The sequence below is a fragment of the Drosophila erecta genome, unplaced genomic scaffold (genome assembly GCF_003286155.1).
Source record: "Drosophila erecta strain 14021-0224.00,06,07 unplaced genomic scaffold, DereRS2 tig00000055-arrow-pilon, whole genome shotgun sequence".
NCBI lineage: Eukaryota > Metazoa > Arthropoda > Insecta > Diptera > Drosophilidae > Drosophila > Drosophila erecta.
Window position 1 is genome coordinate 18,329,175 of NW_020825200.1, and position 19,374 is coordinate 18,348,548.

A 19,374-nucleotide genomic window follows, 5' to 3' on the forward strand; every position below is an offset into this window, starting at 1 on the left:
GGCCAATATGAAAATGATGTTCCTGCCTGTTCCGTCTGTCGACCAGTTTCCACTGGCTTCTGTTCTGTTCGGTGACCCTCAGCCAGCTGCCCATCTCCGCACTTCCCTCCGCATTACGGGGCCACTCCCACTCATCAATCACTAGTCATTAAAGCCGAGCACTAATTAATTCATCTTCTAGATACGGCCGAGCAGGCGCTAATCCCTGGCTACAAAGGTAAACAAAGCGTGAAATATGTTCATAACTTAGCACTAAAACATCATCTAAACAAAAATACAGTGCTTCTACACGACTCTTCCGAACTAAATAATATTACCATAACTGGAATGCCTCAAAGATCACAAGTTTTATTTTCAATACGAATTCCCAATTAAGAATAATTCGCAAGACGGGGCTTTCACATGACTTAAAACCTAAAATTTATTCCCGTTGATCAACTTTAGATTCAATACAGTACACTTAAAAATGGTATAAAATTCTGTGACAGCAGGTTCTGCTTTTTGAAGTGCCTCTGTATTTGCATTATTATACCTTTGCGCCTTTACAGCCACACACTTGAATATTTGAATATCACAGTAATTAATCAAAAAGTCAGAGAAATAAGCAGCACACACAAATAAATCATCGATCGTCATCGTCGGTCAAGAAACTATAAAGCACGTCCACATCGACCCCCAACCCGCAATCCCCTACCAAATCGAAGGAACCCATTTCGTTTTAATAAAGTTGTCAACCCACGATACTGGCGTGTGAAGTGCTCTTTGAATATACACAGTGGGAAAATGTGTGGGACTAATTTAAAATCTAATGATTAGTGTTTTGTGCGTGAAGACGACTATATTAAAGGATAGAATTAATGAACTGAAAAATCATACGATTGTAAAACTGTATACATCCTTTCTTCAATCAATAAATCGAATTTGTTACTTTTAAAATGAGTTAAATATTAATATGTAGTTAAGTATATGTTAAAACGCACATATTTCAGTGTACTTTTTCGGAATTGTCAAGAGTTCGTTTTGGAGTGCTTAATTGTGCGCCCATAACGGTAAATTTGCGAAGGCCGAAGAATTTTAGGACTCCCCCTTATTTGCTCACCACAAAAAACGCGTTTTATGAATGAAAAGCGGGAGGCGAAAAGCTCGACTTATCCCCTGAGCTTTGCCCTTAGGCCTCTAGGGAGCTTCGCGGAGGAAACCCGAAAAGTGCGCGGAGCTTTATGCGAAAAACACATTTTCACCAAGCACATTTTCCATTCTGTTTGTTGTTCTCGCTGCGTGCGGTTTGTGTTTTATTAATCTGGCATATGCAGGCTTTATTAGTCAATTATAATTTGCCAAGACGGTTGCCTTTTCCCAGTAATAGTAGTGAACGTAGGATAATACGGACTTATTCTCTGAATTAATATTCAAAGCCGCGTGTCATTCCAAAATAGTGCGAATCAGTTGCCAAGTGGCATCATTTGGCCAGGCCAAAAAGTGAAGACCCCTGTGATATAAGCTGGCCTCAATGGGCATAAAAAGCTCCATGGCCAGTGAATCCGAGCTTTCGTCCCGTTAGTCGCGCCATCAGCTGACCCGGAGCAACAACAACCTGTGCGGAGGAAAAAAGTTTCGCGCTAAAAATACCCAAAGTTCATGGTCAACGTCCTGGGCGGAGCGGGCTGATTGAATCCCTGATACTGGCATCCCGACATGGCCCTGATTCGCTGCTGCTTCGAGCCTCCGGAGCTGCCTGAGTTCTTCGACAGCTTCGTGCAGAAGTGCACGGATCCCAGTTGTAAGTAAGGGAAGGGGATTTCAATCTACGATACTACATACATATATGCTATATTGAATGTAGTAAGAATATTTAAATAATGTCTTTAAATAAGAAATATAAATATTCAATTGATTTAGTGCGTTATAATATTTTTAAAGGTGTGATGAGTTACTTTAAAATGTTGGATACGGATAATAGTTCAAGTAATTTATATATAACATATTATCTATTAATTAATGGAAGTGAAAACGCAATAGAAAGAATAACTTTATATGGCTTTTATATAATTAAACAGTCCTAGGCTTAGGTGATTTTAGAATCCATCTGTATATCCAATGAATATGGCATCATTTAAATGGAACTCAAAGAACAAATATTACCCACGCACAGTGGGTAAAAAAAAGCAAGTTTGCGGCTACAATTATTAATTTACAGTGTGACAGTGTTCTTACACCGCACTCTACATAGTATTTGCATGCACTTCGCGCACGGTCACACCGCTTGCCTATCGATAGGCCGGCCGTGAGTGTCTCGCCACAAAGGAAAACAAAAGAAAAGTCGTAGCTGCGCTCTTTTATCGCTGCGGTTTATTATCTAATGCCGCGATAAAGACCCCAAGACGCGAATCGGGACGCTAAAATGCCTGGTAAGCGGTCGGCGGGCACAGGTGTCATCCGCTTGGCGTGCCACGGGCCATTGAGCAAGATGACCTCGCCACCAGGCAATTGGTCAGGAGGAATGACGACACCGACAAATCGATGGAATTGGGTGGTGCTCTATGGGGTAGCGCGGAAGTCGGGCGGCGGAAGCCATCAACCGACGAGCGATGAGCCGTCCAATCATTCAAACAGCAAAACTATAGTCCACTGGGGCAAACATCGCGATAAGATTAAGCGGAAAATGGTGGTCGCACCCAGTCGACCCGAGTCGATTTTCACACTACCACTATCGCCTCCACCACCATCACTCTCTCCAGCGGAGCGGTGGCGCCATGTTCACATACCGCTGCATCCGCGTCTGTCTGCCCAATCCCTCTAACCGCTGTGCATTTCCCTACGCTCTTCTAGGCTGCTGCGGATGCTGCTCAGCGCTGAGGCCGCGCTACAAGCGCTTGGTCGATAACATCTTCCCGGTTAACCCGGAGGACGGGCTGGTGAAGTCGAACATGGAGAAGCTGACCTTCTACTCGTTGAGCTCGCCGGACAAGCTGGACCGGATTGGGGAGTACCTGTACCAAAAGGCCACCAAGGATATTAACCGAAAGCGCTACAAGTAAGTGGGCCAAGAACTCACTACGTAATCTGCTCGCTAATCTTTGCTTGTTTTTGTTCAGACTAGCCGAGATAGCCATGGAGGCCATGGACCTGCTTCTGCAGGCTTGTCATGCCCAGACCACTCTCAACTTGTTTGTAGAGTCCTTCCTGCGCATGGTGCAGAAGCTTCTAGAGGACTCGAACCCCAACCTCAAGATAATGGCCACCAATTCGGTAAATCCCTACCCGGTAGAGCACTTCACTTAGCTCTTTTCATACCTCTGCTCTTGTAGTTTGTGAAGTTCGCCAACATCAACGAGGATACACCATCTTACCATCGACGATACGACTTTTTCATCTCGAAGTTCTCTTCGATGTGCCACAGCGATGCGGCTAGCATGCGTGACAGTCTGCGTCTGGCAGGAATCAAGGGCTTGCAGGGCGTCATCCGAAAAACAGTGTCTGACGATCTTGTGGAAAACATCTGGGAGGCGGAGCACATGGAGAAGATTGTGCCCTCCCTGCTTTTCAATATGCAGGTGTGTATTCTCCGGTACTTAAGCTCTGTCCAGCCCTTCGGTGATGGATACAGTCATCCATCACAGTTGTCTGTCTCATTGGCCTATTATTGTACTAATTTCGATGTATTTTGCATTTCGTTTTCGTGTATTTTGTTAATGCAAACCAAACCCAAACCAACCACAACACAACCAACACACAACAACAACCAAACAGTTTTGTGTAAACGTTATGTTCGTGAAGAAAAATTTACTGGCGGTAATGATCAAATCGAATTGTTCCATTACATAAGCATATTAGTAAACTCTGATTAGTCACCTTTAGCCTCGGTTTAGATCTTTATACTCACATATTTTTTATCACCACAGTCCGGGGATCTAACTCCCGTAGAAGACGCCACCAATGTGACGCCACCGGCCTTGGCCGAGGAGGTTCTCCGTGAGCTGGTGGGACGCGCCTCCTTCGGACACATTCGCAGCGTGCTGAAGCCGCTGCTGACGTAAGTAGCACCCCCCGAAGAATAGTATCTCGTTGCTAATAAGAGGTTTACCCTTTCTGATTTCCAGCCACTTGGACCGACATGAGCTGTGGGTGCCCAACACATTTGCCATTCACACATTCCGCATCGTGATGATCTCCATACAGCCGCAGTACTCGTATACTGTGGTGGAGACGCTGATGCAGCATTTGGACAGCAACTTTAAGTCCTCTCCGAAAACGCGCACTTCGCTCGCCGTTGTTCTGTCGAAGATTATAGCTATTGCAGCGGGAGAGAGTGTCGGTCCCTCGGCCCTGGACATCATCAACAACCTGTTGACACACCTGCGGACGAGTGTGAGCACTACCAGCGAGATTACACCAGAGGAGTCACAATACCAGGAGGCGCTCATCAACGCGCTAGGCGAATTTGCCAACCATCATCCCGACTACCAAAAGATCGAGATCATGCTGTTTATCATGAACACAGTGCCGGACCTATCCAAGAAGAGCAAAGGCGACCAAATGCTGCAGAACATTCTGCTTAAATCACTGCTCAAGGTTGGCACACAGTACAGCACCGTCTCCTTCGAAAAGGCATTCCCCGCCTCCTTCCTGCAGCCGCTGCTAAAGATGGCACGTGCTCCACACAATCCCACGCGCATGGTTGTGATGCAAATATTGCAGGCCCTTCTAGATCGTCATCAGAATGAGCAGGTGCTCAGCAGCGTGAGTGTGAAGCCATACCCGGCTCTCTCGCAAGAGCCGCCCTCGCGCTCCGACATAATATTCACGCACAAATACGGTGCAAACATCATGCAGGCGTTGATCGACTCGATGGCACTGTCGGATCGGGTTGACGCCCTGACCTCCAGTTTTAATACCGCTGCTCTACTCATCGTAGAAATGTCCTGCAACGAGACCGTTCAAGAGTTCCTTCTGTTTATCCTCGGGTAAGACCAATTCGGTAGTATTAAAAAACAATGTTATTATCGTTTTGTTTGGCCTGCAGAATCCAGCAGGTAGCCACCACCGTGGACACTCTGGGAAACGTGCACAAATGTAGCCTGCATGCCGTCTCAATTGGCCTGCTAGTGCTCATCTCGCGTGTTAGTGGAATCAACAACCTTCTGGAGTATGCGCAAAAGATAGTGGACGCACGGCGTGAAGAGGCCAGCCATTTCCTTCCTCCACTGCTTGAGCCTAAGAAGCAAGCCGGCAAGACCTTCAATCTGGCTCTGCCGCACTTAGCCATAGATAAGATGGCTCTGGGCGAGTGCTTGCAGAACGCGGGCATGGACGCCCAACGCCTCAACACTGGTGCTCCGTACTCGCTTAACCAGACGGATCACCCAGGACACCGCCACTCTTGGGTGGAGTCGGTAAGCAACCAGCTGACGCAGCGCAACAGCTCAGCGGATCTGACTGCCTACAACGGCGATGTGGACAGCGTTAGCAGCTCACCGGGAGTGTGCAAGAAGCTCCTTGCGCCGGAGTTTAACTTTGATGCCATGAAGCGAGCTCTGGCGGAGCCAACTGAGGCCGCTAAGCGGGAGCAGCGCGAGCGCCAGATGCAGATAGTACGCACATTCCGCGAAGGCGAGTTCGACGATCTAATGAGACGCACAGAACCTAAGGTGAGTAGAACATTTAAATATGTATGTATTATACGAGTATACAAAACAAAATGTGGCACTGTTATTCAAGATAGAATACAAATGCTTGTACTCCAGCACTAAACAATTTCTTGTTTTGTTCTGCACGTTAAGAACATTTAGCTACAGCTTAAAGAACTCTTGATATCAAGTGTAGTAAGTTAAAACTTTAATGTCATTGTGTCCATTCATTTCCAGCACGATGTCATTCAGAACCGCCTTAATGAGCTTTTTAACTCGCTAGCCGTGGAGCGTCAAATTACGCAGAGCGACACCAAGTCCAGTCAGTTGCAAGCTTGCAATGAGAAGCCCATCTACGAGACGAACTTCCCGGAACTCTTTTACTATTAGAACGTATTGCTCGATCCGGAAACGTTATCCGGCGAATATTCTCTAATCAATTCATCTATAACTATAGCCCAGAAAGCGAATTTGTTTGGTGTCTGTATGGAACTAGGTAAATCTTATTAAATTTTCTGTTAAAAATCAAACAATTCAATTGTTAAACAATCCTGAATATGTACTTTGAATTAATTGTTATACAAATACATATATGTATACAAGTATATTTTAGAATAGTGTATTCAGATGTTTTCAAATTTCTCCCAAAATGGGACGTGATGGAAAAAAGAGTGGAGTAAGTGGAGGGTCGGCACCTCACTGCCACGCCTCCAAGGCAAGCTCTATCAGTGGATACTCGGTGCTAAAGCACAGGGACGATGGCAATGGACGCAATCCGTTCTTTCGGTTCCTGGCCCACTTTCGAAAATGTTTCAACAACTGCCTTGGTCACTTGCCCTCGGGTCGGGTAACTTTAATTGCCAGCAAGATGTGGAATTGCATGAGTCAGGCGGAGAAGGAACCCTTTATCGCTGCTGCGCGGAGATTTAACTACACATATCGATCGCGAAGCAAAAAAGTCAACTGGGTCCTGGAGAAACTGCGAGAATCCGCTGCTGGGGTATGCCAGCCGCAGGCACAGTGGATGTTGGTCAACTCCTTGAAGTCTTGGCAGGAATCCGTGCTGAAGGACCTTCTAGACCTGGACTACAATCTAAACTAAATCAAAGCCGATTTGAATTAAGTGTAATCTTTAATAAATGATCACTCAAGGTAGTTGTTACTGTGCGTACATTTAGCGAGTAAAAATGTGTTAGGGACAGTAATTACATGCGTTGAACTTGCAGGATTCGAAGACGCATAACCATAATTTGTTTGCCGCGTTTCTTGTTACTTAAACATAACAATTAATCTTACAATTTCGAATTTACAAACTATATGCAACGCCTACATTGTGCGAGGGCACTAGGTCGTGCGTCTACTCTAAATAAGTAGATGACGTAAAGCGTCATTACATGATACTTGTGATGTAAACGATATACAAAAATATAGGTCTGCGCATTCCAAAACGATTGCGGATATGCTTATGCTCAATGTACAAACGTCTAGATAGAGTGATCAGCGGTAGCCAATCGCGATAGCGATAAACGAATTTACAAAACAACTACAACGAGCCCGAACTGCAGCGGGAAAATGAACAAAAAATGGTGGTAGTGGTGGTACTAGTACTGGTTTGGTGGACTGCTTCTATTATCGTGCTCAGCACGCCAGTTGTCCGCAGATTCCGCCCGTTTCGCTAGCCGACCAAGCGATTCTGGGCCGTGGGGCTGGCGAGGATGGTGTCGATGGTTCAGAGTCGCCAATAAAAACTGCCGAATCATCAGCACTGGACGGGGTTAGCGGTCTGTCGCTGTTTGCTCCGATCTCCGAAATGGGTATGGAAAGCGAGGCTGTCGCCTCCTCGCTAAGCGGAACAATTTCCTTGAAACTCTGATTCGGTGGCATTACCACCAGCATGTTGATAGAGATCAGCAGTGGATGCACCAACTTCGAGTCTAACACCATAAGCGGCACCTCCTCGTTCTTCTCGAGGCTAAGAGAACAGATCTCGGACGTTTGCGTAAATACTGCCTGACGCTGGGCGTTTATCGAGGTCACCGTGGTTCGAACCATGAACTTGCGCTTCGTCTGCAGGCTAAGCACTCGCTCGTGCTCGTGCCGATGGTGGCGACGAATGTTCAGTCTGCGCGAGTCCATAATCAGGATGAGATCCATGCCAAAGTTGAAGCCCGTCCAGCGCCACTTCTGGTAGCCAGGCTCGAGCAACATACGTCCGCATCGCATGCAGTTCTCAAAGAACTGCTCATCGTCCAGCTGCTGAGGACTACTGTAAAGGCAGAATAAAAGAATTTTGGTTTTTACTGCCATAATTACAGGAAAGGCTACAAAAGACGTACCAATCCTCCTGCCCATGATCGATCCGTAGTAACGCATCCCAGTGGTTGTGAATGTGCCGATACAGCCACTCCTTGGGTATAATATTGTCATTGTATATGATTTTTAGATCCATGTAGTGGTTGGTCAGGTACTGGGTCCGCAGCTTCTGGAAGACCCTCACATAAGGCTGTCCCTCGGGCGTGGCCAAGAATGAGCGTTCCTCCATGCGGCTGGTAAAGTACTTCCACTGAACGACATCACCGCTGGGCGCGTTCATTTCCACGCCGGCATTAACCAAACGCTCCTGCGTCTTTAGCGCCTCTGCCCGCTGCACCGGGTCTTCAGGATCGTAGTCGGGATGCAGTCGCAGAAACATCCATGTACGCAGTAGTGTGTACAGCGAGAACTCCGTCTGCATCACATACAAATCGGGACTGGCGGTCAGGGCACTCATCAGCTCAATGGAGATGTGCCGAAGCAGGTTCGGTTGCTTGCTATAAATGCTTAGCAGATTGATCTGGAACCACTGAAAGGTGGACTTTTTGACCCCGACCACACCGTACTGGCAGGCGGCTTCATAGTACTGGATGGCTGTCTCCGGACTAATGTTGTCCACCATCACCTCGGCGCACTTGTCGATGATCCCTTCTAAGTGGAACAACGTGGCTGTGGCCAAAACCGAGATAACATCAGCTGACTCGATTTCGATCTCATCGGAATACATGGATCCGAAGACAGCATCCAGGCTAGCCACGGTGATCCGGTCGTCCAGGATTGTGATCTGAATAAAATTCTGCTGCGCCTCCCGCCACGTCCCGTTGAACATAGTGTAGAAGTAAGGACTCTGGCTCAGATATACTTTGTGCAGATGCCAGACCTTATCCAGAGCCATGACAGCAACATCCGAGTTCTTTTCCTCCTTGAAGAGCGCCTTGTATATGTACTGGGTGGTAGTAAGAAGCTTTTTTCTGCGGAGGTGAAGATGTTCAGTGTTGGTTGTAGAATGTAGAACACTGTAGAATGGCAAGCACTTACTTTTTGGGCTGTGTTGTGTCCAACTGGGCCGGGTCATCCCTCCCCAAAGCAGAATCAGTGCTGCGCTTCCGCTTCCGTCGATTACTGAACACCTCCGCGACGTTCATATGCATGGAGCCCACGATTTGACCCATGGCTCGGCGCAGGAATTCTTACTCTGAAAAAACAGTTGTTCCATATAACATTTTTCTGTTATCGATCTGAAAGATTGCGTGTATACGATGGCCCTCAATGGAACCAGTTGACCCAGTTTGGCTCCGCCAAACTGTAAAGCCAGCCGCTGTTAGGGCGGGGAAACCTTTCCCGGGTGGGCGAACATTCGTGTAGGCGACATTACAGGCCCTAAAACCAAGTGGAAAGCGCATCCATTTATAAGTTATGGTGATGTCATCACACATCTGAGGTGTGATGCGTAAGTTGCAATCAAGACATATGATCGGATGCTTATCTTAGTGGTCGCGGTATTTACCTATATTGATGTCTAGTTTGGTCTTTTTGATTAGGTACTTAAGCTTGGAATAAATAGGTTGTTTATTAGATTTTCCGAATATATTCGCTCTAATAATATATTAATTCATTTTTAAGTTGCGTACAATTTATGTTATTATGTTTTAAAATGTAGGTGGTCTAATGAGATTGTATGCACGGAATACGTAACCTAGTAAGAATTACAGAAACATCCGTTCAAAGCGATTTTAACGACCCGAACCGCACTGTAGCGCAAACATTTTTTGGTAATTTCCAGGGGTCGGGACTCTATAATTAGAATGAGATCAAACGAGCTCGATTCCATGCGCGTTTCATGTTGTGTTTATGCTTGCCGCCAAATGCTGAAACTGGACAAGCTGATGTAACCATGTCAAGGCCGCGCTGGAAGCTACTACACGTATAAACATATGTGTATTTCTGCCCATAAACAATCAAGCGGACGCTTTCGTCACATCATTGGGTCTCATTGATATGGTCGTCCCTAGTCGGATAATACTCGACCTAAGCTTATCTATTCGGATGCGGAACCAGCTTAAAATAATGATGATTTAGCCGAGGTGGATAAAGGTTTGTTTTGGTGTGGCGCAGTTCCGAAAACAAAAGTAGTGTTCAAAACCGGTTCCCAAAGCGTGTATTTCTTCTTATAAGACCAAAACAAGACGATTGCAATGGTTTAAATTACGTCACCAGTTGAAGCCAGAGAGCAGAGAGAGCTTGTTGATGAAGAGAGAAACGAGCAAAAGGGGGTGGACCAAGACCACTAAATAATGTCGGACCTCCAAGTGTCACCCGAGTGTCCACAAGTCGTAGTTTAAAAATTACAGGGAAATGGCGAGGATAATAAAATGTTGATTAACCAGAACCACAAATGGAACCAAACTTCATTTGATGTAATCTACTGAAGCTTTTGTTTCGATTGTGGTCACATTAGGAGCATTTCCACTCAATAACAACTTTTCACGCTTGACAGATTTTATCTATTCCAGCTGGGATTAAATGTTTTCTTTTGAAATGTATTACTCGGAGGCTTAGACTTATTAAGAGGATGATACCACGAGTGATGTTATCAAGATATAATTTTGAACCGTTTTTTTTTCCTTGTTTTTTACACATGTATGATTTTCTACATCATACAAAACAACAAAAAGTTAATGTTGCCCAAGGAGTTAACGGCTAAATAACGTGGGTGATCGTCGAAAGAAGCCAACAAGCATGGGCCGAGAATCGAACCTCGAACTCGCGCACGGATTTCGTCGGGAATTCCAGTTGCCTTAGACGACTGAGCCACGGTAGCTAGAAAACTGGGAATGTTTGAAATCGTAGATAGGTGTTTGAAACAGGTTAATAGTGTGGTTAACCTGCAGATAAGGCCACGCACCGCGCTCTTTTATTTATGGATGCGAAATCAGCTGATTTACAGCGCAAAAAGCGTGTTTATTCGCACTATTTACGATTGACTGTTGTTTGGCCCTGATAACACGCATTGGGAGATATGGAAATCAAATCACCAGACCACCAACTTTTTCCCACTTTTTATCCCCATGCTCCTGTCTGTGCAGTTAATCCGCAGCTATAAATAGCAAACAAAAGTGAATTCGGTGGGTGACGTAGTTGGGAAAACAGCGAAGGGGAGGGTGGATACCGTACGGAAGAGAGAGAGCGACAGAGAGAGCGCGCTAACGAACGACGCAAAACTGAAGGAAACAAGGTACACAAAGGGGAACTGATAAACGAAACTTACTGTAAATATGCAGTTACTGTGCTTTTGCTTTTATATAACTACAATTGCACTCCACGGCCACTAGCTTCGTTACCATTAATAAAATAAACACGGACTAAAATTCTACGCGAGTTTGGATAGTCATGCGGTTAAAGCCATTTCAATTCCGTTCGCTGTCAATTTTATCTCTGTTTTGCTGCAGTTGGCTCTCCAAATGCGTTAGATATGGCCACCCTCCGATAGCACAACCTGCCTTTTGATTTTATCGCTACTATCGATGTTTGCCGATAGGCAGGTTCGGGGTCTCACTTATTGCGGTCTCACTTATTTTGAAATTCAAATGGAATGCTTATTTTTATTTTAACATTACAATGCAAAAGCATAAACTTTTTTTGAGTTGCCTTTTTAAAGTAAGTATTTCCCTCTGAAATAATTTTAAAAATTAAAACGCACTTTAATAATGGTAATAAAGGAATATATAAATTTGTTCAACTGGCAATTAGGAATACAAAGTACATACACTATGAATGATCAGAAATAATCAGGTCTTCGTTATGTTGCCTATAATTTCAACATCCAACATAAAATTACCAATTAATTTGAATAAATTTGTACAAATAAGTACTTACAAAAAAGTAATAATGCGAAATGCATATTCTCAGTGTGACCGTGTTGCGCAGCATTTTACCACTTTCAGAGATTAGTGCTCTTGAGTTTTCTGTGCTGCGCAGCAGTTAAATAAAATTGAATACCCGTAGGCTGCAGATATAAATCGGAGTTGAAAACCAGTGCAGCTTGCATTGGCCCACAAATCGAAGGTACGCCTTATAAGCGAGAATGAATCAATTGCCGAATTAGTAGTGCAAAAGGTCAAAGCAGCAGCCGTGAAAAAGTGGCACACATAAACACAAATACACATACGCGCAGATGCAACACACACACACACCCGCACACATAAACACACATATGCACAAATCCGTGGGATGAATAAAACACCCACAATTGCTGATTGTTTTCTGCCCCCGTTATCGTTATCGCTTTCGTTTTCGCATTCATTTTCCGCAGCCGCAGTTTCGTGGGGCGTGCAATGTTCAGGATCCACCTCAAGATGGGTCCCCAACGCAACCAGCTTCACAGCAACAATGGTGCCGCCGGAAGTAGCAGCAGCACCGGAAACCGTCACCTTAAGGAGTTCACCTGCTGCTTCGGCCTGCATGTCCACACGGCCACCTTGATGATCGGATTGTGGCACCTGGTAAGTGCATCGAAGTGTACCCTTTGACCCATTGCAGTGCTCGGTGGGCACATGCATATGCATGTGTGTGTATATCCAGATACACCCACGCATGCAGTCCTGCGGCATTTGCAAAAAACCTTTGACCCTGCTCAGTGTCACGCAAGGGAAAAATCAATCAGCCAATGACTGCAAAACTTTGCGAAGGCGAAGACGAGCCAACTCTGCACTTTCCCCGCCTGTGACGTCAATGGGGCTGATTGGCCGCTGCTGCGTCATCTGATCAAATTTAACTACTATCATCGGGGCTTTGCCGTAACAACTTATTTCTGCATTCAGTTCCCGTATCCATTGTCCGAAACTAACCTTTCACAAGATCTGACTTCGCATAACCTATCGTTACACTCAGAGAAATGTAAAGCATTGTTGAATTTTCATAATTATATGACATGAATTGCATGAAAGAGAGGAGAGATATATTCATAGAAATTTATATATGTATATGTATAAGTCTTGTTAACATTTTTTTGCGAAACCTAGAAACCTTTGACGAATGTTCCTTTTCTGAGAATTTAGAGAATTTATTCTCTGTGCTTAAGAGAATAATGACTGCGATAGCGACATAGACAGGATTTTAATTGTTGTGTAAAAACCCTTGCTTAATAGTATTTGTCTCACTTTACTATTTCTGAGTATCGAACATTGCTCCGATACTTTCTTTATGCTTCGACCAGGTCACGTTTTGTAGTATCAAACTCCGTCACATGGGTTGATTACGGAGTGGACGGCAGTGGAGCTATCTGCCGTAATTTGCCCAATCTCAAGGGTTTCTTTGTTTACATTTTGTAGATATGTATAGCTTGAAAAAAAGAAAGCGATTCGGCAAATCGAAGGTTGCTTAGTTGGTTGACTCATCCCCAGAGTGACAATTGTTGATATACTGCGGAGCACTGCAGATTAAATTTCACACTGGTGAATAATTAAACTAAAGATGGCAAGCTGCCGCATCTAAGGTCGTTGCAAGGCCTTCAACCTGAGATACTTAGATACCGAATCGGATATCCAACGGCAGCCATCTGAGCAAACAGCAACCAGATACATATTTCCATGAGCGCTTAAGTTATTTTTAATAACTACACGTACTCGACAAATGATGCGAAAATATTTACTCTTGTGGTGCTTTACTCTTGCTTTTCGGTAAGAAAGATATATTCTTCTGGAACAACATTCTGAAGTGTGCTGCCATAAATCTGAGAATTGTTAATTCAGCTGTCATCTATCAGCACACAAGTTGCAAATCAAATCAGGCGAAGCTCTCTTATCTCTTTACCAGCTTATCTCGATGAGCGAACCCACACACCTGCGAACGCACTTCAAATACTTTTAGATGTTGAGCTATCTCTGAATTCCCCCCTCGTGATCCTTCGGAATCTTTGCTTCGTTTGTGACGTTTCACAACTTATTCACATTTTTATAAATATTTTTTCTGCCCACACAAAAATCTACATTCCTCACTTCCAATGAAATCCCACCCGGAGGAAGCTGTCCAACTGGTGAAGGCATTTGCGAGATTCGAATGCAATGCCCCACACAGACGACACATTTACGGAAGGCAATTCGAGTTGCTCTATTGACATTGGTTCCCCAGATACAGTCATCCTGCGCAGCTGTGCTCCAAATGTGACGGAGGAAGAGCAAGAAAAGGTCCAGGAGGGGAATGATGAGCTAAGGGAGCTGTACATCAATCCAACTGCCATCAATTGCACATCACCTTCTGAACTAAGCATCCAGACTGCCGTTTTCAACACTTTAAAAGAGCGTACGCTGTTTTCATTAGGCTACTCGACAGCCGGGCTTTTTGAGAATCCGAAAATCAATAAGACTACAAAAGAGAAGATCAGTTTGTACCAAGAGATCGTGAGACTGGTAAAGCGACGTGCCCAGACCAATTCCGAGGTTACCATAGGAAAGGAAAGGCATGCCGTCCACCTGATGGTCTTACAGAGCTTTTCGCAAATGTTTCGCGATATGGGCAATGACTTGAGCGTGGACCTGCCTGAAGAGATGATTACGCCACGCTCCTTCGGCCTAATCTACGAATGGATGATCGAGGACAAGCCTATCCTGCCGCGCCTAGGTTTACTGGAGGTCTTCCACGCTGCCAAATTTCTGAAGATTCCACAGTTGGTCAGTCAGTGCAAGCATTGTCTCGATCATGGCTTTACTGAGGACTCCGCTGCGATGCTGTACTTTGAGGGGCAAATTCTGAAACTTGAGTTCATCCATTTGGAGTTTCTTGAACGCGTCTCAAAGTTTTTTCTCACGCTGGTGGCATCGAAAGAATTTTTGCGACTGCCCCTAAACTCAGTGCTCTTGCTGATCCAATCGGATCTGATAGGCGTGAATACGGAGCTGGAGGTCTTCATGGCAGCCGCTCGGTGGTTAAGCCACCACTGGCCTCAAAGACAGCGATTTTTAACGGATGTTGTATCCAGCATACGTTTTGGACTAATCCCGCCGTGGTTGCTCATCCGTTTGCAGAAACCGAATGTCACCTCTGTGGGGGTGAGCAGAATAGTAGCGCAGCCCATTGTGCGCCAAGCCATTCATGATGGCATCGCATACACGACAACGCGGCTGTTTTATGGAACAGATCGCGAGGCTTTTATGCAGTATTTGCATAAGACTTGTGTAAAGCCACCCGTGCAACGCACCTGGATATATGACCAGAATTGTCCCTATCACCATCGCATGCAATGCAGGAACACGCTGGACTTAACCTACGAGGCGTTCCTTGAATATCTTAACTACCTGCAAGGCCAGCACCGGGATTACTGGAAGTCTCTGGAATTAGTAGATGCCAGCAACGTGTGCTTCAGTTGCCAGGCAAAAAAGGTTGAATTAACGAAGCCGAACAGTTGAGTTTCCACGTTGGTTGTAAAACTTGTAAAATATATATTTGTACTTATATATGTAAGGCTTACTCATTTTAGTAAATAAATCCGCCTATGTTTATTTTCAGTTCTTAAACATCTTAGCGCTTAGCGTTCTAGCGGTCATATGGCGCAATCCGGAGATGATGGACGAACTGGAAGGCGGCAACCACGACTACACCGTGGATCTGAGTGCACCGGCCCTACCCACGCCACTGAGCAAGGTCGAACCACCCTACGCCTACCGTGACCACTCCATCAACTATCGTAAGAGTTACCGTAAGCAGTGAAGAGAGCAACTTCCGCAAAGCATTTAAATATATATTTTCTGCTGCAGAGAATTTTGATATGGGCGGACTGGTATGCACCTTAATGATAGCCATCACGCTGATGATGATCTACGGAACCATCAAGGGAAAACCCTCACATCTGTTGCCATTCTTCTGTCTGCAGTTGTTTGATTTCGCCATAACAACGTAAGGATTACAATCGGGGGAGTTACAAAGACCGCAACAGATTTAAACCGCTACTTCGGCAAACGAAAGTAGCTTTCTTAAATCCCTAGCGGTTTCTTGGACTTCCTTATAAGGTTCTTATTCTTCAAGATTAATGTACATGTGCATGCTTGGTTATTATAGTCTCACCGCCGCTGGATATCTGTGCTACCTGCAGGCCATTCACAGCATTATTGCCGAGTCGCATCGCTTGCCCTGGCGCGAGAAGCTGCTGGAACTACCGCCTGAGGAACTAGTTGTCGTTGTCCTGGTCGTATTCATCTGTATTGTGTTTCTAAAGGCTTATTGCATTGGAATCGTATGGCGCTGCTACAAGTACTTGACGCTCCGTCAGCAACACGTTCGCACCCTGTTCCCCTTCCTGGAGCCACCGACCGGAGTCCACAGTGTTGGCGGAACCTTTGGTGCCGAGGAGCGGTCTTACTCCACTCTGCTGCCCAACTACGATGAAGCGATTGCCCAGTACTTGAAGCAGGCACCACCGCCATCATATCAGGTCGCCATGTCAAACTACGAAGAGGGAGAAGACGCAGCTGCTGGAGGGGCGGAAGTAAATCCCTCGGTGGCACCTCTCTTCGTGGCCCTTGGAGCAGCCACTACCGCTAACGTCGCCTCCAACACGGATGATAACATGGATAATAACAATGATCAGCCGAACAATAACAACACTATGCATGTCAATGCTAATACGCCGCCAATGCGTCGCAGCGATGCAGCCGTAAACGCTAATGTCGAGGATGAGGTTGACGATTTGGAGGTTATTGACGCTGGCGTTGATGTAATCGGAGGCATACCGCCTCCTCCGCCCTACAACGACGTTGCCGATGCCCAGGTGCAAGTGCCATCGCATTCGCCGCTGCATCGGCAGCCAAACATCCCGGGACAAGTGTTCGGCGGACGCGACGAGAGCCAGGCTTAAGCTGTACTTTCATGGCGAGTGGGTTGTGAACATCGATGACCACCCCTCTCCCATCCTCTTCTTGCCCAGATGATCTGGTTTCTGGTCCCTGATCTAACTGCTATCATTCCCAGGCGCACATACACGGTTTTAATGGTTGCTTCGATGTATTGAACAGTGTATTTAGAAAAACAAAACGCAAACAAGTTTTCGCTATTAGCCATCGCTCATTATTGTTGTTTAACGTACAACTAACAGCTGCTCTAGTTGCTGCTAATTTAGTAAAGAAAAGCATTAAAGCCAAAAACATATTGTGATGCTGGCGAGGAAAGCATCAATTCCTTTTCGGCCGCATCTGACCCGATCATAGCTGCAACAATCTGTAAGAACATTTTTCATTTGGCCCGAATTAGCCTGAGAAGTTCGGATAGTGTAGGCCCAATTAGTTGTTACCCGAGAGTGTCGCTGGCATGGCGGACACCTTTACGATGTTCTTTCTTTTAAGTTATCTCGTAAGACTATGCATATTAAATACCGTGTACTGAATTTGCAGCACAGGCAGACATAATCGATTAATTATGATGATATTACCAGCAACAGTAAAGTTTTATGTGTGTACAATATCTAAATGTATACTGTGTACTAATTATGCAGAGATATTCGAATAAAAATTAGTTTTTATTTAATTAGTATTTGGGACTTGATTTTAACAAATGGCGTTTAAATTAATTTAAATAGCTTATAATATAATGTAATTTTCAATTTCGGTTGAAACCTTAATTACGATGGGCATTGGCTTCAAAGAAATAAGAATGTTGATGATATATATTTTTATTAGGGTACGCATAGAGAGATTCTGCAAACTATTAAATTTAAACGGGAACCATCTACTTCCCGAGAGATCCCATTCCAATTATACCTTTACTTTTTATTGTTTTGATATCCGTAACTCGTAGAGTACAAGGGAAGACTAGATTCGTTGAAAAATATGTAATGGGCAGAAGGAAGCGTTTCCGACCCTATGGAGTATATATATTATTGATCAGGATCAAAAGCAAAGTTGATCTGGCCAAGCCCGTCCGTTTGAACGTCGTGATTTTAGGAACTAAAAAAGTTTTCTTTCTTGCCACGTCCACCATTTTACATTAGGTATTACATTTTGTTTTGCCACGCCTACTCTAATGACTTGTATTTTTTGTGAAGTACAAAATGTATAATCACATTCTATATTCACATGACTATTAATAAGAATCGTAGGAGTTCCCAAGAAATAATTCCCCGGAGAAAAATCCCCGAGATTTTATTAATGTGTGCGATTGTATTCTTAAGATTTTATTGGAACTGACTTCTATATTTTTTATTGCGTTTTCTTCGCGCTCTTAGGCCTTCCAGTTGGACCAGGTGCGGATCTCGTTCCAGATGTTGGTGCCAGGGCATTCGGTGGAGCCGACCTGGCGATGTCCGTACAGGATGTATCCGGAAACAATTTGGCCGCGACTGACGGCGTCGGACAGCAGACCCTTGGCGGCGGTGATCTGAGCATAGGTTAGGGTATCGGTGTTGTAGTTGCCCAGGAAGGAGATGCCGATGGACTTCGAGTTCCAGTTGGTGGCGTGAGCACCCAAGACGTTCCAACCGCGTCCCTCGTACACGTTGCCGTCTCCGCCGATCAGGAAGTTGTAGCCGATATCGGCCCAGCCTAGGGAGTCCATGTGGTAGGCCTGGATGTTCTTCATCTGGGTGATGCAGGCGGCCTTTGTGCTGCAGTAGTTTCCAGCGGTGTGGTGGATCACGGCGTAGCTCAGGTAGCTGGCCAGCGAGGTCTTGCTCGTGGCGGAACGGCCGCCCCACTCCGACTTGGAGATAATGGTCACGCCGAGAACGGCTTGTGCGCAGAAGAGCACTGCCAGAAGGACGAGAGCTTTGTTTGCCATGGTTGCGGATCGATTGTGCGGCCTGTCGTCCGATCGGACCTTATATACTCCGCGAGCCCTAGCTTATCGCCTGCGAGCCGATGTGTCAGGTTCGGGCTACGGTCCGGGTCGTGTGCTTCCATCTGATAGGGGGAGGGCTATCTGCCGGCCAGATCCTGATATGTCGATGACGGAGACACAATCTCGCTTCTAATCAGCCCAAGTGGCATTAATTAATTTGTCTAAGAAGAGGCAATATATTGTGCAGCCTAAGACCTATCAAAGCATTGGAAATACCTGTTCGGAGTAGAATTACATGATCCGTACACCGTTTACCAATGTCTAAGCCCTCTTTAAAGACTTCTCACTTGCGGTTATTTTCATTTTTAATTAGAAAAGCATTATTTTTGACAAAAAAAATATTAAATCTAAATGTGTTTAATTAGGCTGTCTGATTGACTCCCTTTGTGATCCCGATTAAGAACATATATACTTTATATGGTCGGAAACGCGTCCTTCCTCCTGTTACATAATTTGCAATGAATCTAGGATACATTTTACTCGACAAGTACCGGTTACACATATAATGTAAATGAAAATGTAATCTTTGAAGCTTTATAGCACTTAAAACTTTACAGGACCTCACATTTTATGGGCTTCATCGAAAGTGGTATTCGAATTTTAAGTAATCTAG

At 45.1% G+C, this 19,374-nt stretch overlaps 6 protein-coding genes across 10 annotated transcripts; 4 read left to right on the forward strand and 2 right to left on the reverse strand.

Annotated features, from left to right (window-relative positions):
- The first annotated feature begins 1,255 nt into the window (after window positions 1-1,255).
- LOC6541017 (protein EFR3 homolog cmp44E) lies at window positions 1,256-6,232 on the forward strand. 4 transcript variants are annotated; one of them, XM_026979540.1, is made up of 9 exons: window positions 1,256-1,780; window positions 2,830-3,034; window positions 3,096-3,249; window positions 3,309-3,554; window positions 3,751-3,792; window positions 3,903-4,033; window positions 4,101-4,964; window positions 5,024-5,648; window positions 5,865-6,232. In XM_026979540.1, exons 1-9 carry the CDS (start codon window positions 1,696-1,698, stop codon window positions 6,015-6,017), a joined length of 2,505 nt encoding a protein of 834 aa, XP_026835341.1. In that variant the 5' UTR covers window positions 1,256-1,695; the 3' UTR covers window positions 6,018-6,232. The 4 variants fall into 4 exon arrangements, with proteins under 4 accessions (XP_026835341.1, XP_001970419.2, XP_026835342.1 ...); XM_026979541.1 differs by lacking the exon at window positions 1,256-1,780 and adding an exon at window positions 2,226-2,408; XM_001970383.2 differs by lacking the exon at window positions 3,751-3,792.
- Window positions 6,233-6,248: 16 nt separating this feature from the next.
- LOC6541064 lies at window positions 6,249-6,782 on the forward strand. Its single transcript, XM_026979543.1, has one exon. It carries the CDS (start codon window positions 6,277-6,279, stop codon window positions 6,727-6,729), a length of 453 nt encoding a protein of 150 aa, XP_026835344.1. The 5' UTR covers window positions 6,249-6,276; the 3' UTR covers window positions 6,730-6,782.
- LOC6542321 (protein germ cell-less) lies at window positions 6,741-11,459 on the reverse strand. The gene is made up of 4 exons (XM_001970385.3): window positions 11,209-11,459; window positions 8,979-9,135; window positions 7,964-8,911; window positions 6,741-7,893 (listed from the first exon to the last, which is right to left on the reverse strand). The coding sequence occupies exons 2-4, from the start codon at window positions 9,110-9,112 to the stop codon at window positions 7,266-7,268; spliced, it is 1,710 nt and encodes a 569-aa protein (XP_001970421.1). The 5' UTR covers window positions 9,113-9,135; window positions 11,209-11,459; the 3' UTR covers window positions 6,741-7,265.
- A 372-nt stretch (window positions 11,460-11,831) lies between these two features.
- On the forward strand, window positions 11,832-17,453 carry LOC6542310 (tetraspanning orphan receptor). Of its 2 annotated transcripts, none has more exons than XM_015159096.2 (5): window positions 11,832-12,005; window positions 12,253-12,442; window positions 15,444-15,621; window positions 15,692-15,830; window positions 15,993-17,451. In XM_015159096.2, the coding sequence occupies exons 2-5, from the start codon at window positions 12,275-12,277 to the stop codon at window positions 16,786-16,788; spliced, it is 1,281 nt and encodes a 426-aa protein (XP_015014582.1). In that variant the 5' UTR covers window positions 11,832-12,005; window positions 12,253-12,274; the 3' UTR covers window positions 16,789-17,451. The 2 variants fall into 2 exon arrangements, with proteins under 2 accessions (XP_015014582.1, XP_001970422.2); XM_001970386.3 differs by having other exon boundaries at window positions 11,872-12,005; window positions 15,444-15,633; window positions 15,993-17,453.
- LOC26526225 lies at window positions 12,456-15,432 on the forward strand. Its single transcript, XM_015159988.2, has one exon. It carries the CDS (start codon window positions 14,003-14,005, stop codon window positions 15,341-15,343), a length of 1,341 nt encoding a protein of 446 aa, XP_015015474.1. The 5' UTR covers window positions 12,456-14,002; the 3' UTR covers window positions 15,344-15,432.
- A 574-nt stretch (window positions 17,454-18,027) lies between the features above and the next one.
- LOC6541745 (peptidoglycan-recognition protein SC2) lies at window positions 18,028-18,720 on the reverse strand. Its single transcript, XM_001970387.3, has one exon. It carries the CDS (start codon window positions 18,699-18,701, stop codon window positions 18,147-18,149), a length of 555 nt encoding a protein of 184 aa, XP_001970423.1. The 5' UTR covers window positions 18,702-18,720; the 3' UTR covers window positions 18,028-18,146.
- Between the last annotated feature and the right edge of the window lie 654 nt (window positions 18,721-19,374).